The sequence below is a fragment of the Eptesicus fuscus genome, chromosome 6 (genome assembly GCF_027574615.1).
Source record: "Eptesicus fuscus isolate TK198812 chromosome 6, DD_ASM_mEF_20220401, whole genome shotgun sequence".
Classification (NCBI taxonomy): Eukaryota; Metazoa; Chordata; class Mammalia; order Chiroptera; family Vespertilionidae; genus Eptesicus; species Eptesicus fuscus.
Window position 1 is genome coordinate 100,739,905 of NC_072478.1, and position 20,634 is coordinate 100,760,538.

Consider the following 20,634-nt stretch of genomic DNA (forward strand, 5'->3'; position numbering starts at 1 on the left):
TGGCTCTCAGGAAACGGGGGACAAGGAACTGTGAGCTTGGCGGGATGGCGGCTTCTACACTCCGCCCCCCTCCTGTCCTCTGAGCTCCCAGAACCAAGGACGCCGAGCTCTTTCACCCCTCACACGGGGTGTCCGGGCATGGGCGGGTCTCTGGTGACTTGGAAAGCTGGGAGGAAGGCTGCTGGGTCTTCCACTCCGGCCAGTGCCCCATGGCTCCCGCTGGCCCTCGGCACAGGCACGAAGACCCTCGGCCTCTCTCTGCCTCACCCACGTATAGACGTGCTGCCTCTTGGGCCCTGAATGGACACGATCTTCAACCCCCACCCAGGCTGCTGTGTGTCTTTGAGGAGGTAAAATGTGAGGATGAGGAGATGGTAAACGGGAGAGAGCAACCAAACCCGTTTTCTAGACGCCACCAGGAGTGAAGAGTGAGCGTCTCGCTCAGCCCGCGGGTGTGTTTCATGAATGTTTCAACAAATTAATGACTAAATAAAAGCCAGCATGATGGCTCAGGCTCACATTCTAATTCATATTAACGTCCCGCCGCTCACTGTGCCCAGTGCAGTAATGTCACTGCCTGCTTGTCTCCTGACGTCTGAGCTTCCGCACAGCAGAGCTGGTGGGCGGCGGGACCAGGGGTCTGGGCAGGGGGCCCCACATCATCCATCACGCATCTGTATGGGCCCGCCCCAAACCTAGTGGGTCTGAGCACACCCCGCAGGCTGACGGGGCTGTGGTCCCCAGGCGGCATCTGGGTGCGGATCCTTCCTGCTGCTTGACCCCACCCTCTCTTCCCTGGGAAGGCTCTCCTGAGTACTTTGATTACTGCTTCTTACCACCTGTCACCCTACTCTTACTGCTTTCTCTCTTTTCATAACATCATGTTATATTACTGATATATAGGGTGGGGCGAAAGTAGGTTTACAGTTGTTCATATAGAAAATAACAAATAATAATACAAGAATAAACTGTGTTTTGCATACTCACAGCTGTAAACCTGATCCTCCCCCCCGCCCCCCCCGCTGTACTCATTTATTGTAGAAACATCATTCTGGGCCTCCCCGCCAGCCCTTGAAGACAGGCTGTGGTGACACCATGCGGCCTGTTCGTGACTGGTCCCTGGAGCTGAGGACAGGCCAGGCGTCCAGCACAATCAATGTTGAAGGACTGAGTGGACAGGGATGGGTGAAGGCGTTCCTGCCCTCTCCCACGGCCACTCTGAGTTTGGACTGAGTGTTTGTGTTGAAAGCCCACGAGGCCCCGGGTCTTGCCTGTCCAGGTCACTGCCATTCTCAGTTCCTACACTGATCTTCAGCACAGAGGGTGTCACTGAGGGGTGAATGCATAAACTGGTGGGGAGGGGTGTGTGTGTGGTGGTGGATTTCCCTTAAACAGTGCCCCGATGTAGTTCAGAATGAGCCAGCGGCCGGCCAATTTCAAGTCTGGCAACCATATTTTGAACGTGTTTTCCTGCAGGACCGAAGCACCTCGCTGTCTTCAGACTATTCCCGCATCCCAGCAGGGGGGAGTGGGACCCGGGGACCAGGCCAGTGGGGCAGGGGTGGGATCCTGGGGGCACACGGCCGCTCTCCCGTCTCCTCTGTGGTCGTCAGCATGACAAGCAGACGCTAATCTCACACGCAGTCCTGTCTGATATCCCAGCCAGATGTCCTCCCCGATAAATGCAGCTCATTTTCTCTGCGAGCAGCAAGGCCACGGCTGCACGGAGACACCTCCCGTCCTCCCGCGTTCTCGGTGGGTGGGGCCAGGGGGGGAGATGTGTAGCTTCTTACCTGCCCACGGGCTCAGGAAGCAAACGGGCAGAGCGTGGGCACTGGCCTCTGAGCAGCCACACTCCTGCCCGGTGGGCAGGCCACCGAGGACATAAGCAATACCGGCCGGGGATGCCTTTGCTGTTTCCCACTGTTTACTTTCCACATCACCCCAGCGGCAGCAGAGCGTGAGGATCGTGGATTCTGGGGCCGAATCCAGCCGCTCCCGCTGGTCACGGAGGACTTTGGGGGAATTACATGTATCTATCCACTGAGGTTTCTTTCGTGCAATAACTACGTGCCAGGTCCTGTTTGAGATGCCAGAGATTCGGCCAGGATTGAAACGATAAAAACCCAGGTCCATGTGGAGCTCCGATCACCCACTTTCTCCGACGAGGACGGAGTCTGTTTAGAGGGTGCTGTGAGGAGGGAGCTGCAGGGCTCCCAGCACAGCACCTGGTACGCAGCAGGCGCTCAGTAAGAGCTGCCGGTTATTCTAGTTGCTGTGACAACTGTCACCATCGAGTGTGCGTTGGGCAGGGAGGTATCACTGTCCCCTGTGCCCAGGACAAAGCTCCGCCCCTTCCTGCCCAGGGGTGGGGTGGGAGTGGGGGTTTCTGAGCCCAGGACAGGCAAGTCTGTTCCACCCAGTGGGGGGCCCTAGGGTATCCAAGCAGAGGAAGGAAGGACTTGTAGGATGGGGCCGATGCTTCCTCCAACGCCATGAGCTGCTTTGGAGAAAGAGTCTGAAAACCAGGGGAAGAACATGAGCTCCTCCCTGGACAAGGCCACATTCGTGGGGCAATGGGCGATAAACATGGGTAATAAACATCCGTTACAAGTCTCTCCCCGCCTCCCCAGAGAGCACGGCCCAGGCCTGCGTGGTGGGAGGGGGAGCGTGGTTAGAGTAGAAGATGCATTGGAATTAAAAGCCAATAAACTGGGAAGGCTGCCGGGCAGCTAATCAATAGAAATAATGCATTTGGGTTGTAGAAATAGTCCCCCAGATCAATTTCCCCTGAAGAAATATTTGTTTCCCTTACCAGGCTGCCACAAGTGTGTCAGGGAACATAAAGCCTTGACAAACCCCCCTGAAAACGATGGATGTATTTCCCCCCAACCCCTCACCCCATCCCTGGCAACTACTCCCCACTTACAGTGACGTGAGCGATTTCAGACCCTGGAAGGCATCGGGAGCGATGTCCGATATCTGGTTCTTGCTGATGTCTCTAAAAACATGAATGGGGGAGTCTGAAAACGTGGCTCAGAGGTATAACGGCCATTCCTACGTGCGAATCAAGCATTTCAGATATTCAAAATGGTGAGAACTAATCCATCAACCAATTTACTTATTCAGAGTGCAAGAGAAGGGGCTTCAAGACCATTCAAGTCAACCGCCTCATGCCAAAATATACGGAATAGACTGCGTGCGCATCCCTCTCCTGACTTCAAAGCACGGCCACCATGACACCTGCCCTGGGCGGGGCTTTGCACAGGGAAGCCCTCCTTTGGCAGGTGGGAAACCCAGTCAAATCAGGGCGTGTCTAGGTCACACTGCCAACAATTATAGCAGACGAAGCAGAAACCGGCCCCACCCAAGCACAGGCCAGGGCTCCTCTAAGCGGCCTGTTCTACCTCATGCCTCAGCAAACGCTTATTTCTTTTCCCCAAAATCCTGAGTCATTTCCCCTCCGCAGTGACGTTTCCTCCTTGACCTGCCAGGTTCTGAGCAGGACTTAAGGCTTCACCTGGCTCAGGGCATCCTCCAGCCGTGTGAGTAACTCATCATGAGGTTCCCACAAGACGGTGCTGAGACGTGGACTTGGCGCTGGCAGTGCTCCCCGCATAGGAGCAGCCCCAGCCCACGACGTCCAGGCTCGGTGACGCTGTGAGCGAGAGGCAGGCTGTGTGAGAAGGCAGCTGGCCTGGCCTGGCTGGTGGAGGGGCTTGGGGGCCTTCTCAGAGCAGGAGGCTGCTGTGTGCCAGCATCCCAGGGACCTCTGAGCATCCCAGGGACCTCTGAGCATCCCAGTGACCTCTGAGCACCCCAGGGACCTCTGAGCATCCCAGGGACCTCTGAGCATCCCAGGGACCTCTGAGCACCCCAGGGACCTCTGAGCATCCCAGGGACCTCTGAGCATCCCAGGGACCTCTGAGCATCCCAGGGACCTCTGAGCATCCCAGGGACCTCTGAGCATCCCAGGGACCTCTGAGCATCCCAGGGACCTCTGAGCATCCCAGGGGCCTCTGAGCATCCCAGGGGCCTCTGAGCATCCCAGGGACCTCTGAGCATCCCAGGGACCTCTAAGCATCCCAGTGACCTCTGAGCATCCCAGGGACCTCTGAGCATCCCAGCGACCTCTAAGCATCCCAGCCACCTCTGCGCACCGGCCTTGAGCTCTTGCTAATGGCTCTTCACCGAGGAAGACTTGTCTCTCAGGTCACTGGCTCTGGGCTGGCCTCAGGCTCCTGTCGCTGGACAGGGAGATGCTCCAATCTCAGCGACAAGGAACCTCTCCCGCTCTTTCTCTCTAACAAAACAAATCGATAGGTCCTTGCTCTTGTGCAGAAGAGGGGCAGCGGGGGTCGTGGCGGGTCAATGAGGAGACGATGGGAATAAGAAGAAAGCACATCAAAGCGGATTCCTGAGCTACTGCCTCCTGCCCACTCCTGCCCTGCTTCTCTCCTCCCAGCAGCCTTCAGAGCCCCGCGGCCCCCTCGCCGGCCTCGCTCCCTCCCCTCCCTGCCGCCGAGGCCTGCAGGTTGAAAGACACTTCACAGGTCAGGCGTCTTGGGCCCCGCTGTCGGGCTTATCTCTTTAGCTGCCGAGACGGCCTCTGACAAATCCACAGATTGTGCTGGCGAACTCGTCGGCTTACCCCGGCTTTCCTCCTGCGCTCCGTTTTGGACTAAGGGTCTTAACAAGCAAATGCCCGGATTATCCTAAGCTCGCTCACCTTCAGCACGGCTGCCTCGCAAGGAATTTCAGGCGAGCACACAAGGTCTGCGTTCAGGCCTGAGAGCAACTGTTTTATTATTGTTGTTGTTTCTCCTGATCCTAGACGTCCCCCCGAGGTACTCAGACGTCCAGCACGCAGAGGGAGTTCTGTGGCCAGTGGGGAAGCCTTGAGTTAGCCTTGTGGGGGCCACCTGGGTTCCAGTCCCCAACGAGACCTGGTCCCAGCTTCTACAGCACAGGGTGCATGTCTCGTGGCTTTGGAGGTGGTGGGGGGAAGGAATAGTCTAGGTGGGAACTGACCCTGGTGGTCACTTCGTCCACATCCCTCACTCTGCGGGAGGGAAGCGGCAGCCCTGGGAGGGGAGGGGACCAGAGTGGCCAGACGCGGCTGACCAGGCTCAGAGCTGGCACCTGGAGCCGCTTTGCTCTCACTGCGATGGAGCGGCTCGCAGAGGCGCTGGACAGGAAGGCAGCCGGGAACGGCTGAGGGTGCCCGCCTGTCTCCGTGCTCGGCCCCTCCCAACCTACCCAGGGTGGTCCCAGGACAGACTCTGGGTGTTTGGGTCACTCTCGACCGGTAGTCCTCAACCTCAAAGACGTCACCGGGGCGTTTATTCAAAGGCAGAGTCTGACTAGGTTGGCTGGGGAACTGGGGTAAGAAATGTGCATATGTTACAGATCCCCAGGTGCTGTCCATGCAGGTGGCCCCTGAGTCATGCCTCAGGCCAGTGTCCTAGAATCTGGTCAGTCTCAGACCCACCCAGTCTCCTGGGGCTTATAAACGCAAAGGCTGAGAGGGCGTGGCCTTCCCAGACAGTTTGGGACAGAAGGAGCCGATTCCAGGGCCCACAGGGGTCAGCGGGAAAGAAAGGTGTGTGACAGGCGAGCTGGAGCTTGTGCGACTCTGCTCTCCCCGAGATGGTGCCAACAGAGAGCTCAGCACACGGTCCCGGCCGAGCAGCACAGGTGTGTCCCCAGGGTCAGGGCCACCGGCGACCCAACCCCATAAGGCCCGGGGTCTTCTCTGGTGCCCCTGACTTTCCCTAAAAATGGCTTCGCCACCTGGATACAGGTTTTTACCCGGAAATGCTGTTACACGAAGCTGACCACTGGAAATGGGTGGGAACAAAGCCATTCATTCAGGCAGAATTCTTCACCGTCGTCTTATTATTAGAGATAAGAGAAGGATGCGGTTGAGGGGAAACCCGGGTTTGCTAGCTAATAGAGACACACTTGCCACGCACACCTAGGAGGAATTCATGCTTAGGGTTTTAAAATCCGTCCTCACCAGGGGTCCCGCTTCTCCCCAAGCCATCACGTGTCAGCAGGAAAGAAATGCTGAGTGGTCTCTCTTCCCTACCATTCCCTTGGGGAAGAAGGGGTATCATAATAAACATCAACAGAAGTGATCGAAAGTTAGAGTCCCTTCCCAGGGCGTGACTAAGAAGGCCTTCTGAAGTTTGCATACACAGATCATGGCACGTCCAACAGGGGGAAGACAGGGCTGTAGCACTCAGCCAAGCTCTAAATTACCTGGACTTCACCAAAAAGTAGAGCAGGAACTGAAATCATGCAAGAGATATATAGGCTGGGCAGGGACTGAACTTGTCATTTGTCACTGAAATTACTATCTGGCTGCATAATCAAGCTGGGCTTTAAAAATGAATTGGGGGGGGGGGGGTATGGAGCGTGAGCCGGGGAGGCAGGGAGCCAGGAGATTAATGGGCCAGGGTTTTAAATATTAAGGCCCATATTTATCCAGCTCCTCCGGCAGGAATGCTGCCAAGGGGAGGGAAGAGCGAGCGAGGGCTGCCTCATTAGGCCGGTTTCCACGCCTGGAACGGCACCAGGAGGAGAGCCTGTTCGGTTTGGATTTCCAGGGAGATGGGGAGTTGGCTTCCTGAGATCTGAGGGTGAAGCCTACCAGTGCCACTGCTTCGCCGGGTGTTTATTTTTGACATAAAAGGAGTCAGCGGGCACGTAACCTCTTTGACGTGGGCCTCGTCCTCCAGGGAAACGGATGCTTCAGCCCTGAGTGGAAGGGAACAGCCAATCCATGCACAGTCCCCCTGCCCCTCTCCCCTCTCTGTGGGGCCAGAGGGAGTAAGTGCGGTGGAAACGGCACCGTGATGGTTGAGCTGGAATAATGATTTCTTAGCCTGGAAGAGGGAACGGCGTCGCCTGTCCCCCCTCCCCAGGTTCTTAGTAGCTATGAGGGGATGGATGGGCCATTTCTGAACCCTACTGGCCCCCTGCAGAGGGCCTGGTCTGGTGGCTCACAGAGCAGTGCTCTCGGGGCCATGTGATGGGGAGGGTGGTGCTGATGTTGCCTCACTGGCAGGAGGGGGCCATCGTGCTCTCCGTGCTGCTGTGGGAGGGAAGGGGCCGCCAGGTGTTTGGAGCACGTCGAGGTGGCAGTGATGCTGGTTAAGGTGGTCACGGCGATGGTGGGGGTAATCACGGGCAAGTCATAGAGTTGGAGGATAGGAACCTTCTTATCTCACTTAGAATAGAAAGGTCTTACCATAGTCTAAAGGGTCCCGGGGATCTAGGCCTTACCTGCCTCTCCAATACCGTCCCCACTACTTCATTCCTCACTCGCTCCCCACGCACACTCCCCTTGCACACTCTGCATGCACACTCCCTATGCACACTCCCCATTGCACACTCCCTCACACACACTCTCTATGCACAATCCCCATTGCACACTCCCCATGCACACTCCCTCACACACACTCCCCATGCACAATCCCCATTGCACACTCCCCATGCACACTCCCTCACACACACTCCCCATGCACACTCCCCATGCACACTCCCCATGCACACTCCCTCACACACACTCCCCATGCACAATCCCCATTGCACACTCCCCATGCACACTCGCTCACATACACTCCCCATGCACAATCCCCATTGCACACTTTCCATGCACACTCTCCATGCACACTCCTTCACACACACTCCCCATGCACACTCTCCATGCACAATCCCCATGGCACACTCCCCATGCACACTCCATATGTACACTCCCCTTGCACACTCCCCCACCCACACTCCCTTGCACAAACACCCATGCACACTGCCCACGGCCTTTCACGCATCCTTCCCCCGAGCCTGGCATGACTCACTTCCTCTGCTCAGCCACCTGCACATAGAGGCCTTCAGGACAAACCCCCCTGAAGGCCACCCACCATCACTCTCTGTCCCCTCCCTTCCCTTGTTTTACTTTCTGGGCGTAGCAACTTCTAGGGCTGCAGTTAATGCCCGTGCTCTCACAGATGTGGAGGCCCCGCGGGAGCATCATCTCAGTTCACGTGCCGACCACAGACTCTAACCCAGCTCCTCACGCCCAGCGGGCGCGTGTTGAATGGCTGTGCGAGGTTGTAGCAATGCTGGTGACAGAGCTGCAGAACGACACAGCCACTGCCACCTTCCACGGAAGCTCCTACCCTAGGTCCACATCTCAAAGCCTGGGAGCGACAGGAAAGGTGCCGGCGTTTTGAGGCCAAAGGCGCTCCGCTCCCGCCCAGACCATTTCCTTCGCTCTAGTTGGAGCGGCCCCAGCTGTCCAACCAGGTGTGTGGGTGTCAAGACCCTCTACCTCCCCGTCGGAACGCAGCACTGCTGCACCTTAGCTGCCAGGCTTAGGGCACTGCCCGGAAACGTGATACCGCCTGTCACCTGAGCAGCTGCCCACTACACACGACATGCCACCCCCAAACTGAACACACGTGGGCTCGTTTGTGCCGGGTGGAGACTCACATTCGCTTCAGCTTCTTGTACGGGGTGAAGGCTCCGGCAGGGATGGACTTGATGGAGTTCTGCTCCAGGCGTCTGGGAAACAGAGCAGAGGAGAGTCAATTAACCATCCGCCCATCACCCAGGGGCGCTGAGGGCCCTGAGGGCCGGAGGGTCTCTCCCGTCAGGTGGCGCACATTCTGGGTCCAGGAGGCCAGGCAGGCACCGTGCAGAAGCCAGAGACACAGGGTGTTCTGCTGCATGGAGCACCCGCCCGGGGCTAGAAGAGGTGACATGCCCTGAGGACCCGGCTCCTGCTCATTGTAAGCTGGCTCCCGAGGCAGCGGCTTCTTCAGAAAAAGCTCTGGGGGTAACAGATAGGAAGTCAGGGGAGAGAGAAGAGAGTAAAAAGCGAAGGCCCGGGCCGGCCAAGCTTGGTGGAAGTCTGTCACTATTCACACAGAACTGCCACCCTGCCGTGGGGTCCTGGACAGGCACACACGACAGCAGCTGACTTCACGTCTGGGTTTCTTTTCTTTTCTTTTTTTTTTTTTAAGAATAATTGACATACAACATTATATTAGTTTAAGGTGAACAGCCTAATGACTCAATATCTATTCTTGGGGTTTTCTTTTCTTTTTTAAAAATATCTTTATTGATTTCAGAGAGGATGGGAGAGGGAGAGAGAGATAGAAACATCAATGATGAGAGAAAAATCATCCATCGCTGCCTCCTGCACACCCCCTACTGGGGATCGAGCCTGCAACCCGGGAATGTGTCCTGACCACGAACTGAACCGTGACCTCCTGGTTCATCGGTTGATGCTCAACCACTGAGCCACACCGGCTGGGCTATTCCTGGGTTTTTCAATCGGCTGTTCTAATCTGATGGAGGAAGAGGCTTCCCATCTTTAGCTCCTGCCTGACATTCATCAAGCTGGTTCCCCGACATCCTGGCGGCGTCAGGGGACCCGGCTGGACCACTCACTGCCCCGGGCAGCTGCTCGAATCTAGGGCTCTCACATCTAACAGACTCCCCTGAAAAGCGTCCTCTCCGATTACTCTGGGAAGACGAGAGCTGCTGCAGGCCCAGGGCCCAGAGCTTCCGTGGAAGAGAAGGGGCCGTGGGGAGCGAGCGCGCACGTCCATTCTTTATTCTTTCGTCTCTCAAATGACTTCCTGTCACCAGGAACAGGTGTGTGGGAAAGGGCCTGGGCGGGAGGCGGCCTCTGTTAGAGGTGCTGAATGATGGCCCGGCCCAGGCTGAGGACGCAGCCTCTCCCCTCATCCATCTCCCCTGTCTCTGAGGTGCGGATCCTTTCATCACCTCCTCATTCGGCATGGAGGCTCCCCAAACCTCAGCGGGAAGACACAAGGAAAGGTGTGTGGGGAGGTGCGGGGGGTGGGGGGAGGTAGGAGGAAGCCACGGGAGGAGCCAGCTCCCTCCGAGGCCACGTCTGGTGGCTGCACACTCCTGGCTGGGACGCACCTATTCATCTTGAAGAGTAATCCCCGCTGCAGAGTGGGGGAGACAGTCGTATTAATTTGTGCCTCCGCGATCTCATCTTCATTGGGGAACAGAGTATCTGTTACTGGAACGGCTAATGGAGCAGTTTGCCAGCAATTTTCCCATTTCAAACAACATCTCGGCTGCTAATGTGGAAGGGTTTGTCAGGCCGACCCATAACACAGACAAATCACTCCCCAGGCCAGAGGAAGGGGGAGACAGGGGAGAAGGCGGGGTGGGGGGAGGAGAGAGGGAGCATCGGGACTGATCATTCCAGGCTGCCGGGTGAAGAGTGTGCAGACGAGATTGCACGGTCTGCTGAGAAAGCCTCTGTGGCCGCTGGAGGGGTGCGGGGGGGGGGGCGCGGGGGTGTGCGCTGCGGGGCACGTGGGTGCAGGCTGGCTGGGCAGGGACCTGGCTGGCTCACCGTGAGCCACAGAGATGCCCTGAGGTCTCAGAGGCCTGGTCTCACAGCCACCCACCTAGGCCGCTCAGGCAGACCGCCTTGGCTGAGAAATTCCAAGGCCATTTGCGTTCTCCAGAGAAGCAGAGTTCAGCAGGGTTTTCTCAGCTCAGACAGCAGCTCCCTGGGTCTCTGGGGCCGCCAGGCAGGTGGCAACTGCTCTCCAGGAATCCTGAGACTCCCCTGCCACTCGGGCGAGGGACTGCGGCTGGTTGGTGCCTCAGGAGGGAGCCACTGCCCGTTAGCAATGGGAACCCTCTCAGCTTTGCAAGACGACCCGCTGCTCCTGGCTGCAGGCCAAGAGCCCGTGCAAGGCAGGTCAGCGCGGGGCGTGCGGTTCCTAATCACGTACCTCCACTTAGGGGAGGTGCAAGGCTGAGGGAGGGACGAGCCCGTGAGCAGGAGGGGATACCTGCCCCCAGGGGCTGACTCAGCTGGTGATTTAATCCAGCTCAAGACGGTCCATCACGGAACCGAGCTTTATTGCTACCATCCAGGAAGAGCTGTTGTTTATGGAGTGGGGCTGATGTATGTCCATTGTCTCTTTTCATCCTTACTCTGCCCAGGCAAGTGGTTGGGCCCTGTTTTGTGAATGAGGGAAGTAAAACCAAGAGGGAACAGCCTGTCCCTTTGGTGGGGGGGCAGCACTGACACCCCTCTGCTCCTGCCTCTGATCACACGGCCTCTCCATAGTTTAGGAAAAGGGGAAACCGAGGCCCGAAGTCACCGGAAAGTCTGAGGGGTTAGGAGGCACCACACAACCTCTGCAGCCGCAGGTATTTTGTACAAAGGCTGTGGGAGATGAGGGAAGAGCGATCTGAATGTGTGTAACATATGCAGACAGAGTGCAAAGGTGTGATTTTTGAACAAAGAACAAAGAGTTCCGATCTGAGCCTGTTAACCTGCAGGGACGTGGCTGTGCCCCCTCTACTCTCGGGACTCGCACTCTGGGGAGGGTCTTTTCTCTGCCATTCCCGCTGCGGGTGCTGCTGTGGGTACTGGCTGGGCACCCAACTCCACTGAGATGCCAAGGCCAGGAGTCGCAGGTTAATCTCGCCCCAGGGGCATCAGAGTTTGTCTTGGGGAGGGGTGGGTGGCTGTGAATAGTCAGCTATTTCAGTGTAAAGGCCAGGGTAGCCACAATAGCAGCCATAAGTGCTTAGAAGTCAGGCATTAGGCTGAGTTCAACAAGGCTTGTCTAACATTTAACCTCTAGGAGGCGGACCCTACGCGTTACTGCCATCCCCACGTCAAACAGGAGGAAACTGAGGCTCGGAGATGTTAAGTCCCGTGTCCAGACTCAGGGAGCCGGGAAGAGCTACGGCGGGACGCACACTCAGTTTCACCGGCTCGAGAGCCGCGTCTCCGTCGCTGAGCTGTGCTGAAGACCCTTTGGAGCTGAGGCCGCTCCATTCTTTTAGTCACTGCCCGCGCCCATCCCCAGGGAAACGGCCCTTCCATCGGGGGCAAGGCTGTGCGCACACCCATCTCTATGCAGCAGGCTCCCCTGGTGGTGGTTACACCTAGCCCAGTCCTACAGCCGGCAACAAGCATGCAAGGATGAGTACTCCCAGCGACAAAAACTCAAAGTGGAGGACAAAAGCAGCATTAACATCAGCAAAACCCGGCACACTCAGGGATGTGTCTGAAGCCAATAGCTGTTTTTGGTCTCACTTAACTGGCACGTGTGTCTTTCTTTGTCTGGCAAACACCCTTCAGGCTGTCAGCTGATCTGATAGAACCGGCATAAAAACAAACACACAAATCAAACACCCGAGCATCTTCCGCACCCGTGAAACTCCGGGAACACCCGACGGGGATTTCAGCCATGCGCGGTCTGCATCGATTTGCCCTAGTTACTTGGTGCTTCCTTAAGGATCCATCACTTGCAAACTCACGACTGAACACAATATATTTCTAGCCACACGTAAGTCAACACCGTGCCAGGGAGGCTGCCAGGGGCTGCCAGTCACCTGGCAGAGAGGTCCTGGAGCTGGGCCGGACCCCTGGTGGTGATGTGGTTGAGGCAGCGCTAACGACGAACATCCACCATCTACTGAGGGCTCCTTATGTCAGACCCTGTGCTCGTCACACGTGGGCTCATTTCATTCCTTCCACAACCCAACAAGGCAATGGTATCATTCTTATACCCATTTTATGGATGAAGAAATCGTGGCACAAAGAGGCCAGTTTGCCTGATGCCAAGTTGCTGGTCAATGGCAGAGCCTGCATGGAACCTAGAGTGGTCTGGTGCCGATGCCTGCATTCTTCACCCTGCGCTACACTGCCCCCCCGAGAAGCCACCTTCGTGAGGGCTTCAGGTTCTAGTCTTTCCATCTCCAGTCTCCCCTGGACTTGGCAGCTCTTGCTCAAAGTCCAGGTCCTGCTGGAGGAAGGAAATTCCGTGTGTGTCCTTCCCCAAGGTCACCCTGGGCAGTCAGAGAAAGGCAACACCACAGAGCCCAGAGACCCCATTCCTGGCGCTCCTCTGCAGCTGGACTAGGGCTGAGGGGAGGTCGCGTCAAGGTCATATTCCTGACCTCCCCTTTCTCTCCCTCTGCTCCTGGTGGTTCTGCCGACAGGCAGTGAGTCCTAGACATCCGCACTGAGTTGGTATGCTTGGTAACAGCAGCGATGGGGATGCGGGCATCTGTGGCCTGAGCTGTTGCTATGCTGCTCTGCAGAACACCTGGCGTCACCGGCAGGAACAGAGGGACTGACGCAGAGCCGAGTCTGCTCCTACTCTATGCACATGCTCAGAGGCCTCCAACAGGGGACATTTTTCTTCATCGTAGAAAAAAATGAATGAAGGATAAATAGTGTGGGAACTTAAGCCTAATCATTCTATCATGTCCTATATGTATACATGCGCATAAGTTTTTTCTTTTTAGATCCCATTTAGATTCCAAACACTGTGCTACTTTCTACATGTTATGTTATGTAATCTTCATAGAAAACCTCTAGCAGATACCATGAGCTCCATTTTTCAAAGGGGGGAACTGGGTGAGGCAGGAGATGTTAAGAGAAACGTGCCCCAAGTAAGACGCGGAGCCAGGATTCGCACCCAGGACTGTTTATCCCGAGGCTCTGCCTTATTCTGCTGCCTGATCGGTTTCCCCTTCTCCTCCTGCACCCCTCCACCCCCTTTCCGTGGCAGACCCGCAGAAACCTGGGGCTCTCGGGACGTTAGAAGACTCACTGGTGCCAGCGGTTTCCAGAGCCCCGCAGCCTTTCTGTTCTCTCGGCTGGCTGCTCTTCTGTTGCTGTTGTTCAGTTCTTTCTCTTTTCAAACCCCCTGCAGGCAGTGTCACCGGGAAGGGGAGATGTGCTTTTGTGAGGCAGCTGTCTCCCCAGCCCGGAGGGACACCGGGGTTGAGGTGAGGCTAGGTGGAGGGTGGGGTGACTGCCCCCTGGATGCTTTCCCTTATAATTGACCCCGAAGCCCACCACAGCCTTCTCCCACCAAACACACTGCCCTGTCCTAGCGAAGGCCCGAGGCACTGGCGGACACTGTCGGGTACGGAGCAAAAATGGAAGAAGATGGGGCTCCGGGTGCAGACGGCCCCTCTGCAGCCCCGAGGACCCAGGAGGAGGGCTGAAGGTGACAGAACAGGAAATATGGGGGACCGGGCTCTCCCCAGAACTGTCCCTGCTGGGGGCTGGAGCTGGTTCAGAGAAGCGAGTGGAAGCAGCAGGAACGGCCGGCCGGGAGCGCCTCCGTTTCGAGGAACGTTTGCTGCGAACCGTCTCCCTGCGGGCTCTGGGGAAGAGGGCTATTTTTAGAGGAACTGGCTCTGCTGTGGGGGGAGACCAGCACACACTCCTCCGAGCTGCTCTGCCTCTGAAAAGAATCTAAAAGAAGCTGCCAGATGGCCTTGCACGAGAGAGAGAGAGAGCTCCTCACAACCCAAAATGTTGGCGAGTACAGAACCCCTCCCAAGGTTAAGAGCATCACTACCAGCTCAGAATCGAGAGTCGGGAGTACAAAGTCTGACTGGGTGCCAAGCATCCCGAGGGAGAGGGAGAAATATGAGTGTGGAGGTGGCTGTGAACACGAGGCGGCAGAAGGAGAAGAAGTCACATTCGGCTGACTTTGGGATGATAAATCAGACACTTCCTAGTCATCCTGGGGTGCAGCCTGCAGTTTCACTCTCCACTCCCGTTTTTCTCATCTGTCAGCCTCCCCCACCTGCTGGGCTACTCTCACTGCCAAGGCGATGCATCTCAGCGGCTTGAAAGACATTTGAGCCGCCACACGGGACCCTGAGCACCGGCTTTGTTGCCTTTAGGAGCGAGCAGGTCTCCCCTAAAGTTCTCCCCACCAGCCATAGAGTCTCGCCTCACCAACTCTGATGCCTCCGCTTCATTGCATCACAGAAGGGAAGGAGGCAAATGCAGCAAGGGAAGTCCTGGGCAATGTGGTGGGCCCGGGTGCCCCAGGGGCAAGGGCAGGGGCAGGGGCAGCCTTATTTGCACGTCCCCATACATGTGCGTGGAGATGAGCCACCTCCAGGCTCAGTGCATCATGCAAGTGGCTCGTCTCGTGCGCCAACCTATTCTCTCACCCTTAACTTTGAAAAAAACTGACTTAGCTTTACAGAGGGACCTCTTGTACAGGTAGGTCCAGCGCCTATAACGTGGTTTCTAACCTCTCCCCATGCCTAATAAAAGGGGTGGCCACAGCAGCAGTCGTACTAATTGTAGTAGTAAAGTGACAGCAGTCGTTGTTGAGGCAGTGTATCTCCGGTGCCAGACCCAATGCTCAGCATGTGACAGCATCCATTCACTCACCCCCACAAGAATCAGTAAGAGGGTGCCGGTAGCCTCTGCTTTTCAATTGAGAAAACCAGGACTCAGAAAGGTTATTTGCTGATGGCGACAAGTCAGGGTTGCAGATCGAACGTGGGGGTTTGCCTGCATCCCTGGCCCACACTTTTAAGAACCTGGCTGCTGTCCGCAGTTGCTTATTTTTGGAAACCCTCTAGCTAGACTGGTCATTCCCAGACTTTTGGATTTCATAGGCTAAGTGGTTAAAGAGCTTTTATTTTGCCAATTAAGGCAATCTCTCTTTCTCTTTCTCTCTGTGTCAGACATAATACATATTTATATAGAAACATGCATTTACAATTATATAATAATTACACATATAATTAAACACATTTAAGACATACACACTCACACATATTCTGCTTTCAGTGGCCATCATTTTATAAAGTAAAGGATATTTTTAAAAATATATTTTTATTGATTTTAGAGAAGGGAGAGGGAGAGAGAGACAGAAACATCAATGATGAGAGAGAATCATTGATCGACTGCCTCCTCCATGCCCCCCACTGGGGATCAAGCCCACAACCCGGGCATTTGCCCTTTACTGGAATCGAACCTGGGACCCTTTAGTCCGCAGGCTGACACTCTATCCACTGAGCCAAACCAACTAGGGATAGGGTATTTTTTAATAACAACAATAACAGAAATAGGAAGTCCAGGAATTTATAAAGAAGGACCTTCCTTTAAGTAGAATATTTTTGCTCAATGGAAAAAACATCAAAATTTGTTTTGTTTTTCTCACTTTATCCAAATAAGAAAAGATTCAGTACTAACTAGGGAGCCTTTTGGAAACGGCTGCTCTAGCTTGTTAACATCCCCTCTAAAATTCGATGTCCAGGTGCCAGCTCAACAGCCCGGCTGTGGCCTGGTCTGCATGCGTCCCACCTCCTACATGGATATCTCCAATTTCTCTCCCACACACCTGAGCTGTGTGCCTCCGAGGTTCAGAGACGAGGAGCAGGCGAGGAGGGGGGCAGGCTGCGAGCTCCTGAGTCAGGGGTGGGGAGGGGGCCAACGGCTACAGCTTGACCTCCTCAACTGGCCTCTTTCATCCGCTGTGGTTTGAGGCCTGGTCAAGGGGGGGATCTGTGCCTGCCAAAGAGAAAACCTGGCAGATGGGGCAGAAAGGAAGGATCCGTGGGAATCTGAAATGACATGGCTGTTGGCAGGAATCCTGTCTTGAATACCCATCCATCTCGGGAGGCCCAGCGTCCTACCTTGGCATGATGGAGCGGGAAGGGGGAGGGCTCTTGTAAAGAAGAGCAAAGGTTAGCTGGGTGGAGAGAGCAATGTGGCTGGGAGGAGAAGTGGAAAGACCATGGTGGGGAGAGAGAGAGGGAAGGGGGGGAATGAATCACGGGAGGGAGAAGAGAAGGGAACAGGGTGCAGAAGAGGAAGAGAGTAAGGACAAGAATAAAGAGGATGAGCATGAAGTATGAGCAGAAGAGGCGCCGAGATCGAAGGGAATCCACAGAAAGAGGGCCTTGGAGGCCAGAGCCGTGGGCCAGGAGAGCAAAGGAGAGTCACAGTGAAACGTGAGGAAGTCATTGAGGATTCTTGCTGAAAGGAAGGCGGAGGGCTGAGTGAAGGTGGGTGAAGGCCTCAGAAGGGGAGGGGATCAGGTTAGAAGGACACGTTGCTAGCTAGCTCCGGACTACAGGAAGGGTGTGGAGGCACAGATTGTGTCCACCGGGACTGGGGAGGAAAGTGTTAAAGGAAATCAGAGACAAGCTGGCAAAGCAGATGGAGCAAGAAGAAACGGAAGCTCCACGGTTGTAAGTCAATCAGGGTGAAACCAAAGTCCTTAAAATGCCTCCAGGATTTGGTCCCTCTTACCCCCCTGAGTCATCCCCCAACACTCCCCATTGTGTCTCCTCCACAGGGGCTTCTGGTATACCAGGCACGCCCTACCTCAGGGCCTCTGCACCTGCGCTTCCCTCTCCCCACAACACTCTTCCTCCAGACATTCACTTTTTGGGGTCTCATTTACCTCAAATCCTTTCCTTGCTTTTCCCCATAGAACCTACCACCTTCTAGCATATCATCTAATTTACTCTGATTTGTTTATTGTTTATCACACTCTCTCCACCACCGGAATGCAAGCACCCTGAAAGCAGAAATTTTATCTGCTTGTTGATGCTCCCCAAGTACAGAACAATGGCTGGAACACAGCGAGCCCACAATAGATAGTTGTTAAAGGAATGTATGAATGGAAGAGTCAATGGCCATCGTTGGGAACACAGGGAATGCAGAGGAGGAAGAGGAGAAAGAGGAAGGGGATGAGGAGGAGGAGAAGGAGAAGGAGGGGGAGAAAGGAAAGGAGGAGGAGAAGATGAAGCAGAGAAATGAGGGAAATGTGTGTCTCTTATTTGGAGGGGTTTCATCTAATCATGTTTTTTTAAAATATATTTTATTGATTTTTTAGAGAGGAAGGGAGAGGGATAGAGAGTTAGAAACATCAATGAGAGAGAAACATCAATCAGCTGCCTCCTGCACCCCCCCCACTGGGGATGTGCCCGCTACCAAGGTACATGCCCTTGACTGGAATCAAACCTGGGACCCTTCAGTCCGCAGGCGGCCGCTCTATCCACTGAGCCAAACCAGTTAGGACTCTCATCATGTTTTTAATAAAGTCGCCCAAAGGTGAAAGCAGAAATGAAAACAGTTATTGTCATATAGCGTGATCTTGGGGTCAATGCTGACTGCCCCTCTGCTCGATCCAGAATGAGACGTGGGCCATGTTCTCAGCAAAGGGAAGAGGGACGAGGTGGAGCTATGTGGGCAAACCTATTTTACTGGGAATTGGGAGATCTGTGCACACACATGAACACGCACCATCTTGTCCGCACGTAAAGACCGTCTAGAGGACGACCATCAGGTCTGAAATGACGGAGGGCTCAGTCTCGGGCTCAAGGGTGCGGCTATGACACCAGCTCCTCACCCGGGTTCTTCCCACCACCGTCCGGGCACTGCCCACGTGCTCGGATTGCATGCAGAGCTCACACAAAGCATTCCACTCAGTTTCACAGCGAGCCATCGAGGATATGTCATCGTCATGTTACTACCGAAGAGAAAACTAAAGATGAGAAAGAGCAATCCTTTTGCCCAAAGTTCTCCCCCTCCCCCCTTAGTAAACGGGGAGCCAGGAGGTAATCAGAGGGGGCCCAGGCGGGGCCGGCAAACTTCTACTACAAAGGACCAAACAGGGCATATCAGGCTGCTGGGCCCAACGGCTCACTCCTGCCTTCCTCGAACAGCCAGACGCGATATGTAAACAAGCGAGCGTGGCTGTGTTCCAAGAAAACTTCATTTACAAAAATAGGTAGGCTACCGCGGGCCATCACTTACTGCTCTAGAGTCTGTGCTCTTTTTCTGTTTGTTTGCTAATCCTCACCAGAGGGTATATCCCCCCCCCGCCCCCCACTGATTTTTAGAGAGAGTGAAAGGGAGGGGGAGCCACAACAGAGACAAAGACAGCGATGTGGCCTCCCACACGTGCCCCAACCAGAGCCGGGGATCGAACCTGTGACCCTTCAGTCCTGGGGCTGACACTCTAACCAGTAAGCCAAACCGGCTAGGGCTAGTCCATGCTCCTGAGCACTGACGTGCATAGCTGGGAAAGCCCGTAGGAGAGCAGAGAGATCCCTAAGTGCCTTTAACAGTCAGCTCCCACGGCTCAACGCTGCCGGCTCCTGGAGAACTGGCTGAGACGGGGTGGCAGACGGGGCACTTACATTTCGACGATGCCCTCTGGCAGGTTGGCGGGGATCTCCGTCAAGCCCTTGCCCCGGCAGTCCACGATGTTATTGCTGCAGGTGCAGGCCGAAGGGCAGGAGATGGAGTTGGCATTGCAGGATGGCGGCTCCGAGTGGGGGCCTGTGGGGCCAGAGCACAGTGGTCAACTCGTGTCCGTGTCAGGAGTCGAATGGGCTCCTGGGCCCCCTCGCCAGCTACCCAATGAGGCGGCGCTACGTGGTAAGCTACTTGGAAAACCATCACCAGCAGACATCGTCCGCATCTTGCAGACACAGCTGCCTCTGGCTGCACATTCAGCCAGGAGGAGAGATGCTGCCCTTGACCTGACTATTTCTGGATTGTTCCACCTGCTCTGTCAGCTCATCACCCTCATCTTTTAGAGAGAGAGCTGCTCTCTGAGTCAACCACTCACAGAAATATGCCACGAGCTGACCCTGGGACCACTGTCTCAGGGTGCCCCATGTCTGGTGACCCCGGGGGTGGGGGTGGGGTGTTGGAGTTTACCTGGGACGTGGATGCTGAGTATAGACACACCTTCATCCCTTCCTCTAGTGTCTGGAAGTCACTGTCCAAACCAGTGGGAGGAAGGAAGGCGGGTGCACATCCCCGTGTGGGGCACTGGTGTTGTCCAGTGTCAACACAGTCATTAGCCGCGCCCTCCAAGGCCCTTTCAAACAGCGTTTACACACAGAGAACAAGCTAACAAAACTCGCCGCAGTAGGAAAAGGCAAGTAAGTTACCTCGTATTTTGGAGTCAGCTCTTAATTCTGCTTCAGTCGAGAACTAGTGTGAATTTAAACCAAAGTGGCAAAAACCCAAGAAACTGGCATGGGAGGAGCTTACTCAGAAGGTGAGTGCAGATAAACATACGGGTCACAAACTAACTCCAGATTCCGGCACGAGGATCTCAGTCACCCCCCGTGGTGGTCACACTGAACCTCTGGCACAAGAAGTGAACGAGAACGCTTTGAAAAGACATCAGGTAAGTTTTCTAATAGGATTAGTTCTTCACAGTGAGGCCAGGATCTCAAACCCGTGGTTAGTTTTTCAAATGTGGACACTGAGGTCCAAAAGGTAGACTCAGCCCAACGGCCCTCCCGGACCTTGTCCCAGGCCTGCTGCGTCCAGCCGGGCTACTCTGCGTCTGCCCACGTCCCTCCTCCCAGAGCAGAGGGCCGCGGGCAGGCCCACACTCAGACTAACGCCGCAGACCTCCGCACTGGGCAGGCGCAGGGCATGAAGCACGGGGAAGAACGGTGGGAGTCTGGCCTCTGTCCACCGGAGGAGCTGAGGGGAAGCAGGGTGGGTCCAGCTAGAGCAGTTGAATCACAGACCGACTGGGCCTCGGGCAAGTCCTCCTTCGGACACTGAGTGAGACCTGAAGTGGAGGGTCCGCCCTCCATGCTCACTAGTCCCACCTGGGGGTGGCCCTTCTGCAGAGACTCAACTTGATGCCTTGATGCCAGCACAGTAACCAAAGACTCTTATTTTTCTGGGCCTCACCTTCACACACACACACACACACACACACACACACACACACACACACACACTTAAAAAGCATCGTCTTAGCTGGACATTTGAAAAAAGATTCCTGTCTAGGGTACAAG

At 55.4% G+C, this 20,634-nt stretch overlaps 1 protein-coding gene across 1 annotated transcript in view; it reads right to left on the reverse strand.

Moving 5' to 3' along the window:
- SLIT3 (slit guidance ligand 3) overlaps positions 1-20,634 on the reverse strand; it is a 526,414-nt gene that overhangs the window by 75,956 nt on the left and 429,824 nt on the right. Inside the window, exons 9-11 of the mRNA XM_008147633.3 lie at positions 19,003-19,144; positions 8,497-8,568; positions 2,930-3,001 (exon numbers count right to left, since the gene is read on the reverse strand). Coding sequence (XP_008145855.2) covers positions 2,930-3,001; positions 8,497-8,568; positions 19,003-19,144 — 286 coding nt within the window. The remainder of the gene's footprint in view (positions 1-2,929; positions 3,002-8,496; positions 8,569-19,002; positions 19,145-20,634) is intronic.